This window comes from Mastigoproctus giganteus, chromosome 10, assembly GCF_048544385.1.
Source record: "Mastigoproctus giganteus isolate SK-2022 chromosome 10, ASM4854438v1, whole genome shotgun sequence".
In the NCBI taxonomy this organism is placed as follows: Eukaryota; Metazoa; Arthropoda; class Arachnida; order Uropygi; family Thelyphonidae; genus Mastigoproctus; species Mastigoproctus giganteus.
The window spans coordinates 165,140,203-165,161,580 of NC_143584.1; the positions used below are offsets into that span (position 1 = coordinate 165,140,203).

Sequence of the window (21,378 nt, forward strand, 5' to 3'; positions counted from 1 at the left end):
AGCTAGAGACAAGAGATAGGCAGACAATCAAACTTGTGTTTGTTAATCTGGTTGCTAAATAGCCTGATGCCGGCCACTCAACACAACAAAACATCACACCTTCACATATTCTAACAGTACACACAAATGGCTGGCCATGGCACTTACTTCACCACACGATGATGACAAAGCAGCGAATGGGAGGAACCCTAGAATCTGTAAAAAAACCCACTAATAATAATAATTACCTTCCTAAATATTACTGTCAATCCAACTGTTGACTCAAAGAAAAAAAAAGAAATGCTGGAATCTTCTCACCAACTGTTGGTAATCCAGGTGTTCCTTGTCTACTAAAGGTATTGCTTCTAAATCATTTATACCTGACATTTCATTTACCTGTTCCAACATTGTACAGAAATGGTTCTTCCCCAGTCTCTGCACACAATACTTAATAACAGGGCATGGATCATTGAATGTGAACTCCGACATTTTAATCTCACCTCTACAGATTCTTGCTTATGTGGTGATATTGAGGACTGGCAACGTGATGTATTCTTGCCCAATTTACCAAGATCTTCGGCAAAAAATCAACTACATCTCATCATTTTTATCCTGGAAATGAACAAGATTTAATTGCAAATAAGGAAACTTTTGAAATCTTCCAAGGATTTGCAAAAGAAATCTTTTAACAGATGGCACCAGCTAACCAGCTTCCCTACTATCAGGATATTTGCCTTATAACTCAATTGTAATTTGTTATGATATAGTTTCTTGCCCCCAAACGGAACTTATTGATTAACGTTCATGCTTTTATCCTACTCAGTAAAGAACCTACCAACGTTGACTATATATGTTTTTCCGGCATCAATCCAACTGAGTCTTGTTTTGCCATGTGTTGCCTTGGCCAAGTCTACCAGAAATTTTATTATAGAACAACGGCTACCAGGCTTTATATTCTGATTTCTCCAATGACTAGACTGCTGATTGCAACCCACTGACTAGGCTACATGACGACGGTTGAATTCATTATTCCTGATGCCTTTTTTTTTTTTTTACTTTTTGTCAATTTAATTTTTTTATTTGCATGTATTTATGACTTTACTTTATTACTTTTATTATTTTCCTTCGTTTTTTTTTTCCCCTTGCTGATACTACTGGTTTGGGCTCCCAGTGGTATGGGATCTGCTAGCATCCACTTGAATTGATTTCTCTTCCAATAGATGCAGGATTCTTATCTAGTCACTTTCTGCTGCAGGAGCTCCCCGCCTTCATCGGGTTCGAACTGATGGGCCACTATGTCAATGGGCTTGGGCTCGCCTTTACTGATGACCTGAAATTAGTTGCCTCCAGTTCTTCTGGCCTAAATCAGTTGTTCTGTCTCTCTTTTTCCAGATCAGGAGCCTTTCCATCAACAGGTCTAAGTCCTGGACACTCTCCCTAATTCCATCATAAGAAGATCAAGGTCGAGAGTCTCAAAGTTCAACCTAGATGGTTCAGAACTTGAATGCAAAGATGTCTCTTCTGGAAGTACCTAGGGGTTGACTTCTCCCCAGATAGGTGATGTTTGCTGGACAGAGATCTCCAATCTCACCTGGATCGCCTTCACAAAGCTCGGCTCAAGCCCCAACACTATCTCTTCATCCTGAAGACCTTCCCCTCCCCAGACATCTGATCCTGGAATGCTCCACAGCTTAGACATCCAGGTCCACATCCCCTTTGTTTGTAGTTGTGACTCCCCCACAATGTTTGGAACTCCTACTTCCATGCTGACGTCCTGGATTGAGGGCTGGGGGTGCGTTTGCTCTATTGATCTATCCCCTCTTCACCTTTCATGCTTCAAGCCTTCTGCATCTCCTATCATCCACCTCCTCTCCGATGTTCCTTCTATCAAGCTTGAGATAGCTCGTGCCTCTTCTCTTCTCCGAGACAGCTCTCCATCTCCTCCATCGATGGCATAGCACTCTCTGGTTTGTGCAGAGTAAAGTCTCAGCACCGATGGATTGGTGACGGCACCAGACTTCTCTCGGGCCATGATTTCATTGACCTAGTGCATATCGGGATCAGTGCCCTACAAACACTCGTGAGGACATCCAGACACCATGCTGCCCCTCGCCACTGCCGAGCTGGCTGCCACATTGTACAAAGGTGACACAGGACGCATGTGGTCTGCATCAAGTGCCACGAAGCTGTCACTGCCATCATTGCAAATTGCCTCCAACAGAAAGGGCTAGTTGGTGTTGAAGGAGCCACACTACAGAACATCAGAAGGGCTCCGGAAACCTGACTTAACCTTTCCGTCACGATGGTAGATTATCTTGCTTTGGCACCCAGGCGGTTGGACATGGATTCACTCTTGACACATCTCATCGGGCCAAAGTGCAGTACTACAAGTCAAATAATAGTCTCCTTCACCTGATTTGAGAAGAATCTGGGTCGCCTCCAACAGTTTCCTTCCGGGGGGGGGGGGGTCTGAAGCCCACCTCTGCTTGCTCCGCTCACTTGGCATCTCATTTACTGACTTGAGATTGTTGCTGTCTGTGAGCAACAGGGGAATCACACATGCTGGAGGGTTCATCAGTTGATGACCTAGTGTGATGCCCATACACTCAACACTGCATCCAGAATACTGGAGATTAATTTATAGTTTCCATGGGGAAGTACACACACACTTGATAACTGCCAGCAGTAGCAACAGTAAAAACAACATTTTTTGCACTTGAGGCAAAAGAAATTTGGCCTTTGATGGGTAATATACTCTTGCCTACAGATGTGCTTGCAAACACACAACAGCCTTTTCCTCGTACACCTGCGAAGCCCAAATAATTTTACTAGTTTCTCGGGCACCTGTACTTTGCCATTCCCATGCACTGCCACTGAAAATTGATATTTTGCAAGTCTTTGTATGTAGTGTAAATGAAACAAGAGGATGATCACTGTTTAACTCATTTAAAAGATGTTGATAATCTTTATACTTTAAAGAAAGCACATGCAAAATTTGTTCAATATCATAATCATCACAAAGTACTTGAAATTCATCATATCCTTTTGTGATATTGTTCCACACTGCTGGTAGATGGATTTCAGAAAGTGCCACTTCCCACTTTCCACTCAGATTAATTTCCCAGGGTAGTTGAACTTTGAAATGTGATTGGGTGTTATCAGGATATAGCTCCATACTTGCATTACTTGGTAGGGTATAGTACAAATGAAATATGGAACTCCTGTGAAGGGCTAAATGTATCAGTTTACCACTCCACTCACTCCCTTGATGTCATCATATGGACTCGACGCTTGTACATCACAATTTATACAATTCATTTACACTGAATGCAAGTGTTGTGTACCTATTTTTCTCTTTGTTTACAATAAATGTTATATGTTACGCTAAGTCTCTTCTCTCTGCCAGTATCCAAATACACCAGCATAAACCAGTTCAAACCGAGGAGTCGTCATTGCGGGAGATCGAGATGACACCCTGTGATCATTCGATCTTTAAATCACAATGCAAATCCAATTGCTGCAGTCCCAGAGGTTATACAGCCCCTGCGGACTGAGGGCAGGGATTTTGTCCCAAGACACTAAGTTAGAGCGACTAGAAGAAAATCGTAAAAAATTTTTTTCCTTAAATGGGGGGGGGTGTTAAATCATTTTTATTTATAGAACAAAAATTTAATTATTTTTTTATTAAAGGGGTGTTAAATAATTTTTTGTAGTGGTTTCGTTCTGGGGGAGGCAGTTGCCAAATTTTCAATTTTATCGTTCTTTTCTTACTTTACTCCATAAATTGCAGATGTCTGGCCATGTATATAAATAGCTTAGCGGTGCAGAAAAACGAAAGAAAGTAAGGGAAACCACCGAAAAATTAAACAAAATGCAGAAGATAGATAATTTTTTCCAACGACAACCACAAGCCAATCCACGTAATGTACCAGCTGAATTGAGTGAAGATCGATCGCCCTGCTTCATTGGATCTGGCAAGAACAAATGATGATCAAGACCATCAAGTTATGGAAAATGAAGCAGTAATTCCAGAAACAAACTGATTTGTTTACGAAGGTTCAAGATTAGATCCCTCAGTTATTTCGCAACAGACCATGCAAATTTTTCAGAAAATATTTCTGATGCAGACAAAAGTATGATAATAGCTTCAGTTCCATGCCAACCTAAAGGTCCCTTTCCGATTACTGTACAAAATAATAGGTTCAGGTTATTTTCTGAATTTTATTATAGTAAAACAACAAAAGCTGATCTTAAAGTACAAGTTACATGGCTATGTTATTCTCGAAAATCAGATTGTGTACTGTGAACCATGTTGGTTATTTGGAGATCGCTCTAATGCAGATTTAAAAAAATCTTGGGTAAATGGCATATCTGACTGGAAAAATTTATCTAATAAAATTAAAAGACACGAAGCTTCCTCTGTTCACATTTCTGCTTGTATAACATATGATCTTTGGCACACAAATAAAACAATTGATGCTGATTTAGTAACCAGTATAACTAAAGAAAAAAATTTCTGGAGACAAGTTTTGAAATGAATTATTCATGTTACATTAGTATTAAGCAGTTGCAGTATGGCATTCAGAGGTCACCGAGAAAATCTGAATGATAAAAAGTGGAATTTTTTTGTCTATTATTGAGCTTCTATCAAACTATGATCCCATATTAAAGGAATTAATTTCAAAACGTAATTACCGGTCAACACATTTGAGTTCAACTATTCAAAATGAAATTATTTGTCTTTTATCTGAGAAAGTCAAAAATGTTATTATTGATGAATTAAAGCCTGCGCCGTTTTTCTCCATAATCATGGACACTACCCAGGATGTCACAAAAACTGATCAGATGAGTCAAATATTTCGTTATGTTACTGTAAAAACAGAAAATGATATACCATCAGAAATAATTATAAATGAGCGATTTTGAGGATTTTATAGTATAAAAGATCAATTAGTTAGCAAAACTGAAAGTGACATTATTTACTGTATAGAATCCAAAGGGCTAGATTTGCAGAACTGCCGAGGTCAAGGATATGATGGTGCTGCAACAATGAGTGGGGCATATAGCGGTGTGCAATCAAGAATATTACAAAAAGTTCCAAATATGTTCATTGCGCAGCACATAATTTAAACTTAGTAATTAATGATGCTGTGAAAAAAGTAGCTGACGTGTCTTTATTTTATGACAATTGAAAATATTTACTCATTTTTTGCGGATGGTATTGTACGATGGGATCTATTGAATCAGAAACAGAATGTAGATGCAAATGATAGCACTATATCAGTAATTATTCTAAAGAAATTGTGTCCAACGCATTGGTCATGAAGATTTGATTGTTTACTAGTATTGCTCTATAGATTTACAGATGTCCTAAAAACGTTAGCAAAAATAATATTAGTGTCTTAAAAAAAAGAAGAAATATGCAAGGCAATTGGCTTGCAAAAAAAAAAAAAAAATGGAAACGTTAGAATTTTTCCTTTTCGTATTAAATTACAAAATATTGGAATCAATTAATTTAACTTCAAAGTTACTGAAACATAAAAATCTAGATCTCGGTCAGGCAATGTGTCATTTAGAGGGATCTTTAAATTCTATGGTTTTGCTAAGAGATAATTATGAAGAAAGTAAAAGTTTTGCATTTTCTTTAGCAAGATCTTGGGGAATAAATTTAAATTTTAGTAACAAATGCAATAGGAAAGTTTAAACAAATGTTGGAAGATTTAGCTCAAGACGAACAACTTCAAGATTCTGAAAGACGGTTTAAAGTTGATATATACTATGCAACAATAGACATTGTAATGCATCAATTAAAATCTAGATTTCTTAATACAAAAAATGTTGTAGATAGTTTTAAAATTTTGCAACCAGAAACACTTATCTTTTAGCGATGAAGCTCTGCAACAAGCGGCTGTAGAATTTCAAAACTGATACAATAAAGATATTTCTGATTACTTTCCACAGCAGCTATTAAATTTAAGATCATCTTTAGGACAAGAAATTTCAAAAATTAATTCAATTCGGGACTTGTGCAACCTTATTTTAATTAAAAACACGTCGTTATCTGCATTTGTTACAGACGTTATAACGGCATGTTTTATATTCTTGACCTTGCCGGTTACTGTGGCTGGTGCTGAAAGGAGTTTTTCGAAATTAAATCAAATTAAAGTATATATAAGGAACACAATAGGCCAAGATCGACTTAGCGATTTGGCCATCTTAAGCATAGAAAAAGGTGTAGCGAATTCTGTCGATTTCAACGAAATTATAGATATTTTTTCGACTAAAAAGGCTAGGAGACAAAATTTTCATTAAAGTTTAAAATATTTGTTATAAAACTTTTTTGTGTATATAGACTAGATTTAACATATACAGTTGGTTACTTATTACAATGATTTGTTTTAAAATTACTCCAAAACTATTGTGTGTATGTGTATTTTTTTCCTGCGGTGTTTATTTACGTTTCTGTATATTTTATGTATTTTTTATTTTGTCATTTATATCTGCATGTAATACATGTCGTGTATATATTTATTATTGTTACTGAGGTTTTATGTTCATGCATATTTTAATTCAAATCTTATTATTTATAGATATTATTCATTTACTTAAGGCTTGAATTTTTGTTAATGTGATTAAAGATTGCTTACTATTAGCTTTATTTACTTCATAGATATACAGTAAATTTTTTTCACCGATCATTTTGTATGTATTTCTGTTGATCTTAATCTGTAATTAAAGCTATTGGGTTTTGTTTTACAATAATAAAAAATAGGGTTTGATATAAATTTGTTATTTATTTTTTAATACATCATTTATACAGTACGTTCAAAAATGTATTCATTATATTTATTACAGTGTCTACAGAGGCAGAGGAGGAATTTTGATGGTTTAAATTTTTTTTTAATCTTCTTGTGTTTATATTTTTTACTCCTGTTTTTGCAATTTTCATTAATTAAGTAGGGGCCTGAACATATTCTTTGCCTCCGGGCCCGAAAAAGGGTAGCTATGCCACTGATCGTAAGTATTTTATTATGTTTTTAAAATATTCATTTTTATTTTGTTTTATATTAACAAATACAGTGGATACCCAATATATAGCGATAAATTCGTGGTTTCCATTTGTTTCTTAATAAATGGACTTAATAGGTAGATTTCTTTAATTTTATTTCATGTAGTTCAGGAATTCCCTGCTCAAATCGTGATGTCTGGCAACCCTGCTTCTATATATCAACTTTATATATTAATGTGTCAGTCAGTTATGTGTCGTTGATTTTTTGTGATAGTGTAGTATTTATTCTGTATGATCAAGTGATTCCTTAATTCCTCCTATAATGCAGTTGTTGCATTATACTGGGTTAACATTGTCTATTACTTTATTAAAAAAATTAATTACTTAATTATAAAACAAATTATTAAAAGTACAAAAATTTTTAAATTGTAAAATATAAATCTAAAAATATATATTTTCTAAGGCCATGAAAAGAATGTACCAATGTGGTGCACAAAAAAGGAAAAAGTTAAAAATTAGAGAAGCGGAATTAAAAAAACAGCAAAACTCGTTACAACATTTTATTTCAATAAAAAAATCGAGAAATCTCCCAAAATGATACCCACATCATTACAACAGAAGAAAATAGTAGAGACATAACTCCTACCTCTTCATTATCACCAGACGACATTATTCATGATAACTCTTTCGGCACCACACAGGAAGACAATACCAATATTGGAACAACCACACTCTGACACTATTAATGATACTCTGGATACTACCAAACATTAAATATATAGTAAAGATATGCTTTATGGCCAAAACCCATCACGAATGACTTCCTTGAATTTTGCCTTCAAGAAAAACCGCAAAATGTAGGCAACATAAAAAATTAAAAAATAGATTTTAATGAAGGGGCAAAATAATTACAAGAAAACTAAACGAATCACATTTCTATTTAACTAGAGCTAACAGTACTCAGGAAAATAGAGAATGGTTCATATTTTCAGAAACAACAATTCGGTATAATGTTTTATTTGCAAATTGTTTTAGACCAAATCAAAAGTATTAGTTACTGGACGTAGTGATTGGAAAAAATAGATTAACAACCATGGAAAAGTACCACTTAACTGTACCAATTCATTAGACTAGGGTCAAAATGATTCGAGTTAGTGATGTGAAAATTTATGGGTATATCATTTAGGGTACAGGGAAGCGATTTGTAGAAGAAAAAAAATTTGTTCAAATTTTTGCCACCAGAGGAAATGGCATTGATTGCTTGTTTGTTTGTTATTTGGTTTTCAGGAGCATTAGCAACTAAGGCCATATTGCTCCATGAATATACGGTGATCATTCCTGACCTTTCCGCATCCTCCGTATTTGGTGGTGACGGGTCTAGATTCCTTTTTAAGTAGTGATTGCAGCCTGTGTTGGTGTGGTTAAATTCTGCGTTCATTTTTTTTGTCCATCACTTAAATAGAGAGTATGAACTCTGACTTTTTTTTTTTTTTTTTTTTTCAATTCAATTATCACGACCACACGTCTTCCACAATGTGTTTTGTGTTTCTCTGGCTGTATTTCCCTGAATGAATGTTGTGTTCATGAGCAAATCAGTAAGCGATTTTGTGAATGCTTTTTAAATGCATTTTGCTTTAATAAAATCCTGCTCCCTGATCTAACGATATCCAGGCTACTGTACACAAACTTTTTCAGAACAGCCAGCTTCCTAGAGAAATCATACAGTATTGGATTTTTGCATTGCAATCAAATTGATTTTTCCAGTCGTTCAGGGGAAATATCTGCTGAATATAATTCATTTATTGATGATATTGCAATAGAAGAAAAAATACCAAAATAAAAAATTTTAATTCTCAATATTCAGTCTTTCCCAACAGACTGGAGGATGTCCTTATCTAGCCATGTGCCGTATAGCCATTTCATAAGGCTTCCTTCAATTAAAAAGGTGTGTGTGATCTTTCGCTATCTAATTTTTTTGTTGAAAGATGGTCAAATCAATCCTTTTTTTTTTTTCTACCTTTCCTGAACAGAATTCTTTTTGGGAAGAACTTCTCCCAAGATATTTAATTGCAAATCAATTTGATGAAGATTTAGTTTCATCAACTGATTTAATATAACAGGAGTAGTTTCCAACCCAAAGCATTGTCACTGCAAGCCAGATGTTTGAGAGCATAAAAATTTTTTTATTGTGTATGAATGAATTTCTAAGTTAGTATTTTTTGAAATGAAAAGTTTTTATTTCTGATGCCAACAACTATTATTAATTGTATGGCCCAGCATTTATTGTCAATGGTAACAAAAAAGTTCAGAAATCAAGCATTCTGTTTACTTTTGTTCTAAGATAGTTTGTAACATGCGTTAATTTCCAACCCAGGACATTTAACTGTAAAGCAGTTTAATGGAAATCTGTTTCATCAACTGTCGCTGCAAGACGAGTTTGTTAGCATAAAAATTTTATACTGTGCATGAATGAATTTTATGAGTTAGTATTTTTTGATGCAAGTAATGAAAAGTTTAATTATTTCTGATGTCAACAAATATTATTAAGTGTATGACCTTATATTTATTCGGTCAATGATAAAAAAAAAAAAATTCAGAAATCATGTATTCTGTATACTTTTTCTTCAAAGATTTTTGTGTTTTCAATAGATAGTTTGATTTAGAGACTGTATGAGAACCTCCACTTTGTCTGGTAGCTTAGTACCTTTATAGAAAATTATTTGGACTTTTTAACATAAATATTGTTTTTGAATAAAATTTCTACTCCGTATGTATGAATTTCTGTCAGTATTTTTTACGATGTTAGTTTTAAAGCAAACTCTTTTACTGATCACTGCAGAACAAACTCTGATTCAGAATACCGAAACCATCTCAATAGCTGCACATTATATGCCAAAGAGCCAACCGTGGCTCTTTGGCATATAATGTGCAGCTCACGGAAATACATTGGCTGAGCTCCTTTTTGCATTACAATTCGTATAAAAGGTAAATAAAAAATTTTCAAGCTTTATTATTATAATTATTTACCGGGTATAAACGAGAGTCCACTGCATTAAAACATAAGTTTAACGTTCATGGTGAGTAAATATATTTAAGAATTTAAATCCTAATTTTAATGCTAGATTAAAGGATTAAATTCAGGGATTAAAGAAATTTTGGATTAGCGGGGCGCTAGTGTGATACTAGGTGCTATATATTTTGGTTGGATTGCACGTGTTGGACTTATTGTTTCTTTTCACTTTAATTTTTTTAGAAGTGTCTATGAAAATTTTGTGAAGGAAGATGGCATCATCAAATTGTAAGAAGTGAAAGTATGAAGATGAAAACAGAAATTTTAAGCCAGAGTGGGTGGAACATTTGGCATTCGCCATTAAAGGAAGTAAACTTTGTGCCTTATCTGCAATGTGTCACTCAGTCATTACACAGCCAGTAACTTGAAGCGCCACTATGAAATAAATGACAAAAATCTTTCATCTGATTATCCACCTAAATCAGAATTACAGAAAAACAAGTTAATTGTGTTAAAATCATCACTAAATAGCCAGCAGGCACTGTTGACAACGTTCAGTAAGGAAGCTGATATAACGACTGAAGCTAGTTTTGTTTTATCATGGAATATTGCTCGTGCTAAACACCCATATTCTGATGGCGAATTTGTTAATAAGAATATAGCTGAAGTTGTTGCAGTGTTAGATCCAAATAACACAAAACTTCAGCAACTAATAGCACAAACACTAGCTTCATGCCACACTACACAGAGGTGTATCTCCCAGATCAGTGCTGATGTTGCAGGCAAAATGAATTAAAAGAATTCCTTTGCATTCAGCTTAGCTCTTGATGAATCTACAGACATACAAGACAACCCACAACTCATGGTATATATTCATTATGTTTCTTCTGATATAACTGTGAAAGAAGAGATGTTGTATTTAGTGGCACTAAAAGAAACAATTCGTGGTGTTGACATTAAAAATGTGTTTGACAGAGCCTTAACAAATGCTGATATTCCACTGAATAAACTCTTCAGTGTTGCAACAGATGGAGCACCTGCATTGGTGGAGAAAAATGCAGGATTAATTGCACTTATGAAAAGTGATCCCAGCTTTCCAGTTTCTCCCAGTTCATTGCATTATTCATCATGAACACCTAGCAGCCAGATACTTCAAGTATGAAGATGTTATGAAATCTGTTCTTGAAATTGTCAATTTCATAGGCTTAAATGGGAAGACCCACCAACAGTTCAAAAATTTTATTGAAGAACTGGAGCTTGTAGATAAACCCAGTGATGTCTCTTTCTACTGCATTGTGAGGTGGCTGTCATCCAGCAATGTCTTAAGTAGGTTTGTGGATCTGTTAGAGCCTATTAGTACTTTTCTTGAAGAAAAGAAAAGATTCTATCCTCAACTGGAAAATGATGAATGGATGCAAGATCTAATGTTCCTTACTGATATGATGAATCATCTGCAAACTCTCAACTTGGCACTCCAGGGGAAGGATAAGATTGTATCTGATCTTATTCAGACAATTTTCAGCTTTCAGAATAAAATAAGAGTTTTTCAAAGAGACATATTGTCAAGAATCTTCAGTTACTTTCCCACTCTCAAAAGGAGAGTAAATACATTCCCTAATATTGAAATAAAAGACCACAAACTGGAGGAATACAAAGACAAATTGCAAGGACTGCTTGATAATTTCCTAAACAGGTTTAATAAGGACTCGCAGAAGCTGAAGCCCTGCTTCACCTTTCTTGTAAATCCATTCATGGTTGATGTGATCAATGATGGTTGTCCAATTCTTGAACCTCTGGTTACAGAATCATCTGCTGTGGAAATGGAACTAATAGAATTACAGAAGAATCGGGTCTAAAGATGATCCATAAATCCCAGTCTGTAATCAGAGGCGGATTTAACGGCGGGCGCACCGGGCGCGCGCCCTGGGCCCCAACTTCTGAAGGGCCCATGCAAAACCCCAACAAATTAGTTGAACATATAATAGCATAATAATAATCACAAAACTTTGTGATTATTATTATGCTATTATTAATTATATTATACATATATTATATTCAAATTTTATTGGAAATAAAACATTAATAGTACATAACATTTTTTATTTATTTAAAAAATTGGTTAACATGTATTTTTATTTTCCCTGTCTCTCTCTTTTTATTAAGGGGCCCAATATTTTCTTCTGCGCCCGGGGCCTCAACCGACCTTAATCTGCTCCTGTCTGTAATTGAGTATTGGAAGCAAGTTCCAGAAATAAAATATCCTGAACTGAAGAAAATCAATGTGCAACTCATTTTAATTTTCAGCACAACATACTGCTTTGAATCACTGTACTCTGTAATGAAGTTTGTGAAGTCGAAGCATCGTAAAATCCTTACCTGGTGACAACTCTTTACTAAGTCTCTGGCTTTTACATCATACTGTATCACCTGACAAGGTAAACTACACAGAGATGTGGGAAAACCCCTGGTGCCGTTTGACCCTAAATATACTTTAAACTTTACTAAGATCATAACCCAAATATTAAGAGAAAGAGATACAAACATCTCGGCAGTTAAAAGTCATCATCAAGGTCCACTTCATGTTGACTTAATGCAGCCAGTCGAATAACATCAGCATTTGGTGCAAACGTGTTCCCTACTGTATTAGAATACGGGCAATGGGACATCACAGTATCTAATGTGAATATTCAACTGTTTCAGTAATTACAAAATAAATCTTTCTGCTACGCTTTAGTACAAGTGTACTGACTAGAAACCCACTACTCAGAAAAGTACCATCTTATGATAACTATCTACATAGTTGTGACACCGTCGCATCTAAATTAAATTACATTAAACAAAAAAAAATATATATATAATAATAAATAATAAAGGAATAATATTTTCACCACATATATTTCCTTAGTTGTGAAATTACAACCTGTATTTATTTTTGCTGACCGGGCTAGTCGGGTGGGTAAAGTGCCTGCCTGGCAACCCAAAGGTCGCGGGTTTCAATCTCGCCTCGGGCTTGGATCAGAGTAGAAAATGCAATAACCTTGGGAGGTGCAATATGGCCACAAAAGCCGATGCGCCAACAACTGCCGACCGGGCTAGCCGGGTGGGTAAAGCGCCTGCCTGCCTGGCAACCCAAAGGTTGCGGGTTCAAATCCTGCCTCGGGCTTGGATCAAAGTACTGTAAAAACCTTGGGAGGTGCATTATGGCCACAGAAGCCGATGCGCCAATAACTACCAATTCTAATGTCAGTCTTATATATTTTCAATGAATAGCATCATTATTCATTGAAAATATATAAGACTGACATTAGAATACCGACATTTAAATGGGTAAAACAGAAACTTACTCAAAGTTCACATAAGAAACTGCCCAAAATTACTCAATTTATCCTATATATAAATTATTTGAACACATTTAATAAATTAATTCAACACACTTGAATATTAAGTATATACCTCGCTAAAGTTACTGTAATAGCAATAGAGCACAATCTACAAGTATTTCTTTGGAATTCTGGTTTCATCAGGGAAGTAACTAGCATTCCCTGCAGATATTTGTATTTTGTGTAATCGAGAATACATCTGTTTTATACAATCTTGATAGCCTGCACAGTCAATTTACTATTATTGCATCCACACTTTTCTGTTTATTTCATGCCTCCTCCTTTGAAATGATATATAGGAGAGGTACGATTTATTTGCACAGGAAAACCTAGAAGAATTATAAAAGCTGGGTGATACTTTTCAGTTTTCATTAACATCACCTGTTGGATCACATTCAATATAAATATAATAATGCAAGAAATAATTTCGAAGTTATTTATTAATAAGGTACTTGAGCCAAATAAGGAATGTCGGTTATTATTTCATATTAAGTGATAATGATGTCACTAGGTAGCAGCACCTTACTGTATTGACGTACTTTCATTGAAACAAACTTCGATGTTGACAGGTGGATTGCGTAAAAATTATGTAAACTGAATATTTCCTAATATGTAAATATTCAGTTTACATAATTATTTAAATTTGTTTTATCTTTCTTTTGTTTTAGTTTAGCCTGCTCAAAACGTAGGGATCTGTGATCATATCAACTAAAAGGAATTGAGGCTAATTTGCTACAAATCGAAACTAATGCATTCAGTGTAGAAGAAATCAGAAAGTAATATAGGAACAAGAACTGCCTTCAAGAATTTTCAAACTGGAAGATGTGGTATGTCAGTTACGCTTATAAAGTGTTCAGGCATACCGTTAACAGCTCTGTGCTCTGAAAAAACTGTAGCACTATTCTCCAATGAGAAAGGAATTTCCCCAGGATTTCCAACGTAAATAAAAAAAAAGGGAAGAGCTGTTCTGTTGAACAGTTTAGTTGTTAAATATCATTTTACAAGATAGAATGATGTTATAAGTGATAATGGGATTATGAATAAACGAGTTTAAGTTTATTTATAATATAGATTTAAGACTGCTGGTTTACTTTTCACCACACTCAGAAATTACTGGGCAGTAAACAGGAGTTAGTATTGCTCCCTTTAGGCCTTTCACATGAACGAACTGCTATCGTAAAATTTCTCCCCCCCACCCTCTTAAATAAATAAATTTTCTGTTTATACTCTGAGACGACCAAATGGTCAGAGGAGTTCACAAGATATACAGAATACAAGAAACAGCACTGTATTTAGCAGTCATGGCTTGAATCCCGGTCACTCGAGGTATATGTACTTATGCATCCGCGTGCCTGACTACTCAGCTATGGCGGCCTTTTTCTTTACTGTAGAGAATAAACTGCACGGCAATAGTGATTTGGAGTTGTGGTTTTATGATCATGTCCAGTCATCTGTTATATTAACCAACGTATATATTGTAAGACCTGAAAATCTTACAAGAATAAAATAATTTTTTTAAACTTTGGAAGTCAGTTTTTTTTTTTGATTCTTGCTGTTAATAGGTTAAATGGGTAATATATGCAGTTTCAGAAATAAGAATTATTCTGGTAAGAGGTATAAAAATTAAAAGGGTAGTAGGATCGAAAACAGTGCCATTAGCTTTACATCCGTTAAAACAGAGAACTGACGGAAAATACTATGGCAAACCCAGCAGGGGGTTCGGCGCTACAAAAACAACTTAAGGTTTATGAGGGGTCACGCACCGGAAATGTATTCGGAAAAACACACACTAGTCTCTAAAAATAGACGCGATGGTCTCCAGTGTCACAATTTGTGGTTTTTCTGAAGTGCTATAGAGACAAGCTGTGATGAGACAGGAGGAGTTGTTTCGATATATTCGGCCGACATCAAAGAGCACAACGGATGTCAACAAGTTGGAAATAAAAAAAAGAGAGGGGTATTGTGAATCACGTGCTACGGGGCAGGCTGACCTAGGCCTTCCAACTAATGAAAGGAGAAAAATGAATATAGGAAGAGAGAGATTGGTAGAAGTCACTGGGAAATGGGCGTGGCGAAATCGGCACTAAGATGTAGGAAAAGGGCAGTGAAAGAGTGGCAAGAGAGACACAGTTGAGATTTTGTTGGTGTTTGGTGAAAATGGGTTAAACAGACACAGATCCCTCAGTTGAGTTACGTGGGTGGTTATGAAGATGGGTTAGCGGTATACTAAGTTAAGTTTTTTTAGTTAGAGTTGCAGAAAATGTGAGTTAAAGCCAGGACACAGTTGCGTTATGTGGGTGTTATGGAAATGAGTCGGGGAGAGCTAAGTCGAGATTCTTGTCCGTGTTTGATAGTCTGGTGAGATAGTTTGGACACAACACACTGAGCTGAGTTTTGTGGCGTTTTTAAGTAAATTGAAATAGTCAGCGGACACAGCAGTTAAGATTTTCGTCGGCGTAAGTGAAAGTAAGTTAGTAACAGTTAATAGTTGAGGGTTTCGACGTTGTAGAAAATATGTGTTAGCAACAGTTGAGTTTTTGGAGTGTTATAAAGAGTAAGAAGATTATGCCTGTCCGTCATTGGGAGGCAAGAGCAGTAGCTGGTTTTACGAGTCTAACCGTCATGGATAGTGACCATGTGCTAACGAGCACTGTCAAATAATTCTGAGTTTAATAAGAAGTTTGTGAAAGGTGGAGTAAGAAGGGTAGCTCCGGTGAGCACTCTCCCTGTGGAAAAGATAGCCGAATAGGGTGGAAAAAGGCCTAAGGAAAGATAGCAGTCCCAGTAGCCACGGAGTAGGACCGTACGACAAAGTGACAGTCCTGTTCAAGTGTAAAGTGAGTCCATCTAAATGCCAGAATTGTGATCCTCACTAGAGAAATTAGCCAGGAGTCCCAGAATGAATGCCCTAAAGTACGAAGATGACATTTCCAACTAAGAATGGAAGGATCCAAAACAGCGAAGCCCGACAAAGGGAAAATTAAATAAGTGCCTAACATAGTATTCTCGTTACCTTAAAGGACTTTAGGACCCTAATAACTGATTAGTGGGGATTTATGATACTTAGAGATATATGTACATGTATAAAATTATATACGTAAGGTGAGAGGGATAGGTTAGAAATATAATAGAAATTTGACTGATATAAATTTTGTAATTAGAGAAAAGAACTAAAGAAAAAGATAAGAGTGTTAATGATATTAGTGGCTTTGATTACTAATCAAACATATGTTATGTTATAATAAAGGAGAGAAAAAGGGAATATTTGTAATAAGTTGTTTCCTGGAAATTGTAGGTATGAATAGCATTTTTAGAAAGGGAGAGTAAGGTCCTAAACCTGTGTATAAGGTAAGAAATATGGAGCATGTAAAGAAAATTATGGATAATGTGCAAGGAAGAAACTATAATAGGTTACTGTACTGATATCGTTTGTGTTATAAATTACAGGATAACATTAATTGAGAATATCCGATGTATGAAGTTGAATATATAACTAATACTAAGCCGTCAAAGTTGAATATTAACTGTACATTCCCCAATTGTTCATTTTGTATGTTGTATATATATATATGAAAATAAACTGTTATATTATATATTTGTGTGTGTAGTTGTTGTACTGGACACAAGCCTAACCAAAGGGAATTAAACATACATAAGAGTTTCTCCCCTATGAACTTAGAATTTTCTGAGAAGTAAAGTCAGATACGCAAGTGGGGTGTAATATTATAAAGGGGATATATAAATAATAAAGGGGAAAAAAAAACAAAATAAAAATATATGTGTAAACAATAAATATAAAATCCCCCCCACAATATACAGTACTTGGTACACCATACACTATCTAGCTGATGAAGGGAGACCTTGCCCCGAAAGTTACTGTTTTATTCCTTAAAAGTATTTTAATGCTTTTATCATGTTTTTAATGCTTTATTTATATATTTATATTTTATTTTAATAAAGTCTAAAGTTTAACCAGTTTGTCGGTTGTTTCAAGAAATTTATAGTGAGTGCATGGCAATAGGTCTGGGTTGTTAAAAATTCTGTACCAGGTACATAATGTGTCCTGCCATTAGCATTTTTAATGTGTTTTACAATTAAGAGTCATCGGCAGGCATTAAAAATGTTTTAATTTTCAGAGTTTCATGCAATTTTAAGTTTTGTGCAAAAACGTTACATCATGGATAATAATGGATAATAATATAACAATGTTTTTATTATTTTATTAATAATAATTACATATCGGTTAACGAAAGTATTGGTTTGTAATGACTAAAGTAGAACATAATTTTTACATTGAAGAGATTTTAGTTTATGACTAAATATATCATCTAAAGTTATTTCATTACATGTAGTATTTATCGAAAGATCTAATGACACGTCCAAGTTGAAGAATGTTTTCATAAATGTGCAGAACTCTTTTCCAGCCTCAGAGTTTAATTGTAAAGAAAAAAATTACATTCAATCTAAAAACTGCAGGTGACTTGAAACCTGATGCATTTTGGAATTAACGCATTTCCCAGTTTCCAAAAGTTTTTTTGTATCTTAAAACCTTAATATTTCTGTTTCTAAATTCCTTAGCTTTCCAGTGATAGGCTATACTTCCACATTATGCCGTTTATTACGAGAGAAAATTTTCCCTGATCACCTGTTCATATTTTCCACCATCCTGGTAAAACTACTGCAATTTTCAAAGATTTGAAAGTTTTTCCTCTACTAAGCTCCGTGCAAAATTTCATTAAATTTGGGCCAGTAGAAGGTAAATTATTGTTGCCATCATGCAAGTATGATTGCAACAATACAAGTTACAATAATTCGCTTCTGGCGGAAGCTAAAGATGACGTCACTTCCGTAACGTTTTTGCATGACGGTTTTTCATTACTAATTTTTTGGAATAACGCCAGTAAAAACGTTTTTAACGTTAAAATAAACGATATTTGGGTAAAGATTCAATATCGGGTACGGCCACCAAAAATGGCGGCGAGGAGAGGAAGGGGGAAAGCAGTGATTGACGGGTTGTGACTCCACCCACTCACTGCGTTCCCCCTCCTCTCCTCGCCCGGCGGATGCGAAGTGACACGCAGATGGCACGTAGCACAGCAACGAATGTGGCGGCTGAAAACAAAGAATAAACCCGATAATCAGAAAAATACAAATACCAAAATACACGTTTCGGTAAAGTTTCAATATCGGGTACGGCCGATATTGAATCTTTTGAATGATCGACATTTAGAAATTACTTTATTTTTCAGAAAAAAAAATTAATTTAATTTTTTTTTTTTTCTGGGCCCCAGACCCCCGTCTATGTGGGGGCTCCTGCCCCCACACCCCCGGATTTTTTAACTTTACCTTTAATTTACGAATGAAATTAAGACCGATTATTATACCGCAACCACGTGACATCAAAACACGTGCAGCACAAGATGACACACACAACTAACACTGCGCGGCACAAGGTGACACGCACTGCGTGTCAGTTGTGATCGTCTAGACGTAATTGACTCCGCCCACTGGGTGGAGCCGGCTGCCTTCATTCACTTCATTCTCATTGGCTGTACCCGCTACTGAATATTGACCGATATTTGTTTAGCGCCAAGTAGTCTTTTAAAGTCATTGGAGAATAGAAAATATATTGAAACTTGCGGCTCAATAGGCCTCCCCACGCCATACTCATACTGTAACTATCAGAAGAGTGAAGCCTAGTGAACCGTCAGCCGACAATTAACCCTCCGTATAGAAGTTACGTTCGTAAGAGCCACTACTTCCAAATCACTTAACACTTCTACAAAATGTTTACCATACAGTGTCCAGAGCAACACGGCTCAAATCAAAACACCGTAGTACAATCTCTGCGTGAAAACTCCATTTTTCCTGCCATTAGCATAAATACCCATTCATTTAAATGTATTCTGCAGTAATTTCGTATAGTAACAATTTGTTCATGTGAAATGGGCTTTAGAAAAAAAAAAAAAAGTTTCAATAAAAGCAAATTTTATTCACCACATAAGCGTAAGAACGTGTTCTTAATATGATCACATGACACCTTTAACTTAACTGTTTCACATACTGTGAAATTCAGGAAAGCCGGTAAAGATTATACGATTCAGAACAATTACAAGTAAACATTTCAGTTTCACCCAATTAAAAAAAAAAAGTCAAAGCTTAGCGTGGCCTTATCTTATTTGGCGCAGGTACCTTTACCTAATGAGAAATTAATAATTGGTTTTAAATCAACTTTAAACTGCTACAGGGCTGACCAGTTTGGTATCTCTGTTCTAGTGCATTAAAATATAACGTATGAAATTCTGAAACTTTCAGAGGTGAAAATTCTTAAGCAAAATAACAGCAGAATTCAGAAATATAAATCCCCATTGCTTCTTTGTGACAACAACACGAAATGTGAGTTCCAAATGAAGTCCCTCTATTCGGTAACAACTGCTCTTAACCTAGTCCAAATCGACCCTATGAAGCTGTTTGGTCAGACCTCACTGAAACTTGAAATATTCATATAAGCTTGATTATAAATGAATTCATAAAGCACAAATGCAAAGTTGCTAAATTGCAATTAAGATGCAGTATGTGCAACTTATTACAGAGGCAAAACACTTACTTAGTAGAGATTAAAATACTAATTTATGAGCAAATGTTTAAGGAATGGATAATCAAAATTCACGCCACTGCGGTAAAGAGTACAAAGCAGTTCTATATTAGACAGTTCTATATTTAGTATCGAAATTTGTCTTACTTTGCATAACCAACAAAGTGACTCATTCTTATTCCAACGAATAATTTTCACGCGAGTAAAATTTTCTCACTTAAAATAGCCTTCAGACCCACCAAAAAACATACGCAAATACGTGAAATCTGTTCTTCAAAAGCGAAATATGACTTAACTATTCATATAAATACATAAATATATATATATATATTTAAAAATACACAACTATACATATTAAACAGATTTCAATTCTAACCTAAAATAATGAAAATAGAGTTTAAAGAATACCGGAGAAAATGTTCATATAAATCCCTCTTCTTGTCAGTGCTGCCATCTATTGGCTAACTATTGTAAGTTAAGCAAATATAATACGGTATAATCGCAAATCTACTGCGTAAACAGGAATAAACTATCAAAACAGCACATTGAACATAATTAAGAGACCTCGGTGCGGATTTCCGAGATGCTAAAATATTAAACCCAGCGATGGCACAATGAGGACGCTGTTCAAACTCCTATTTGAAAAAGGATAATATTTAATGAGTTCAGCCAATTAGTTTTATCTATTTGATAATTTTCATAATCTTAAACTGATGCAATGATATAGTACTACCATCTGGTGGCAGTAGATTTTTAATAGTAATAGGCATGCCTATCACTTTCCGATATGACTAGATATTCGTGCATTGGCATTAAACATTTTCCAGTGTCAGATTTAAAAAAAGTTAAGGGGATTAGTCCCTTAAAGCTGTGAAGCCCCGCCCGGAATATCTGTCTCAGTTTCCAGTATGGGGGGGGGGGGTGCTGGATTCTAGTTTTAGCTGAGGTTCTTACCGTCTTTAATTCGGCACTGTTTGACGTTCATTTTTTTCGACGTACAGTAACTATCATTTTTTTATAAAAAAAAAAAAAAAACATTATCTTCTACTTTTGATTTAAATAACGCTATTTAATTATCTGCAGTCCACAGTTGTAATATTTTAAAAAAGCCTATAAAATAACTTAATAAAAACAAATTGCATTTACAGTAATGCGGATGTTCGTCTTAGGTATCTGTCGCTGAGAATCTAACATGGCAGTAAATAGTACTTTATAAAATCAGAAGAAGATGGAGAATCTCCTTTTTTTACCGCACGAAAACTCATTTCTGCAGAGAAAAAACGCAGAGTTCTATGACACAAAAATACGGAGATAGCTCTCATGGACGTTGGTGTTAGGCCTTTCTCCACCTACATATACTGTACAACATGATCACAGTCACTAGAATTTTCAACTAAAATTAATA

General features: G+C 35.1%; 1 protein-coding gene across 1 annotated transcript; it reads left to right on the top strand.

Annotated features, from left to right (window-relative positions):
* Positions 1 to 11,167: 11,167 nt before the first annotated feature.
* On the top strand, positions 11,168 to 11,854 carry LOC150079449 (general transcription factor II-I repeat domain-containing protein 2-like). The gene has a single exon (XM_090383076.1). It carries the CDS (start codon positions 11,168 to 11,170, stop codon positions 11,852 to 11,854), a length of 687 nt encoding a protein of 228 aa, XP_090239202.1.
* The last annotated feature ends 9,524 nt before the right edge of the window (positions 11,855 to 21,378 follow it).

Excerpts from the sequence above, each read along its gene's own strand:
- LOC150079449 (XM_090383076.1), top strand. The coding sequence starts at position 11,168 with ATGAAATCTGTTCTTGAAATTGTCAATTTCATAGGCTTAAATGGGAAG.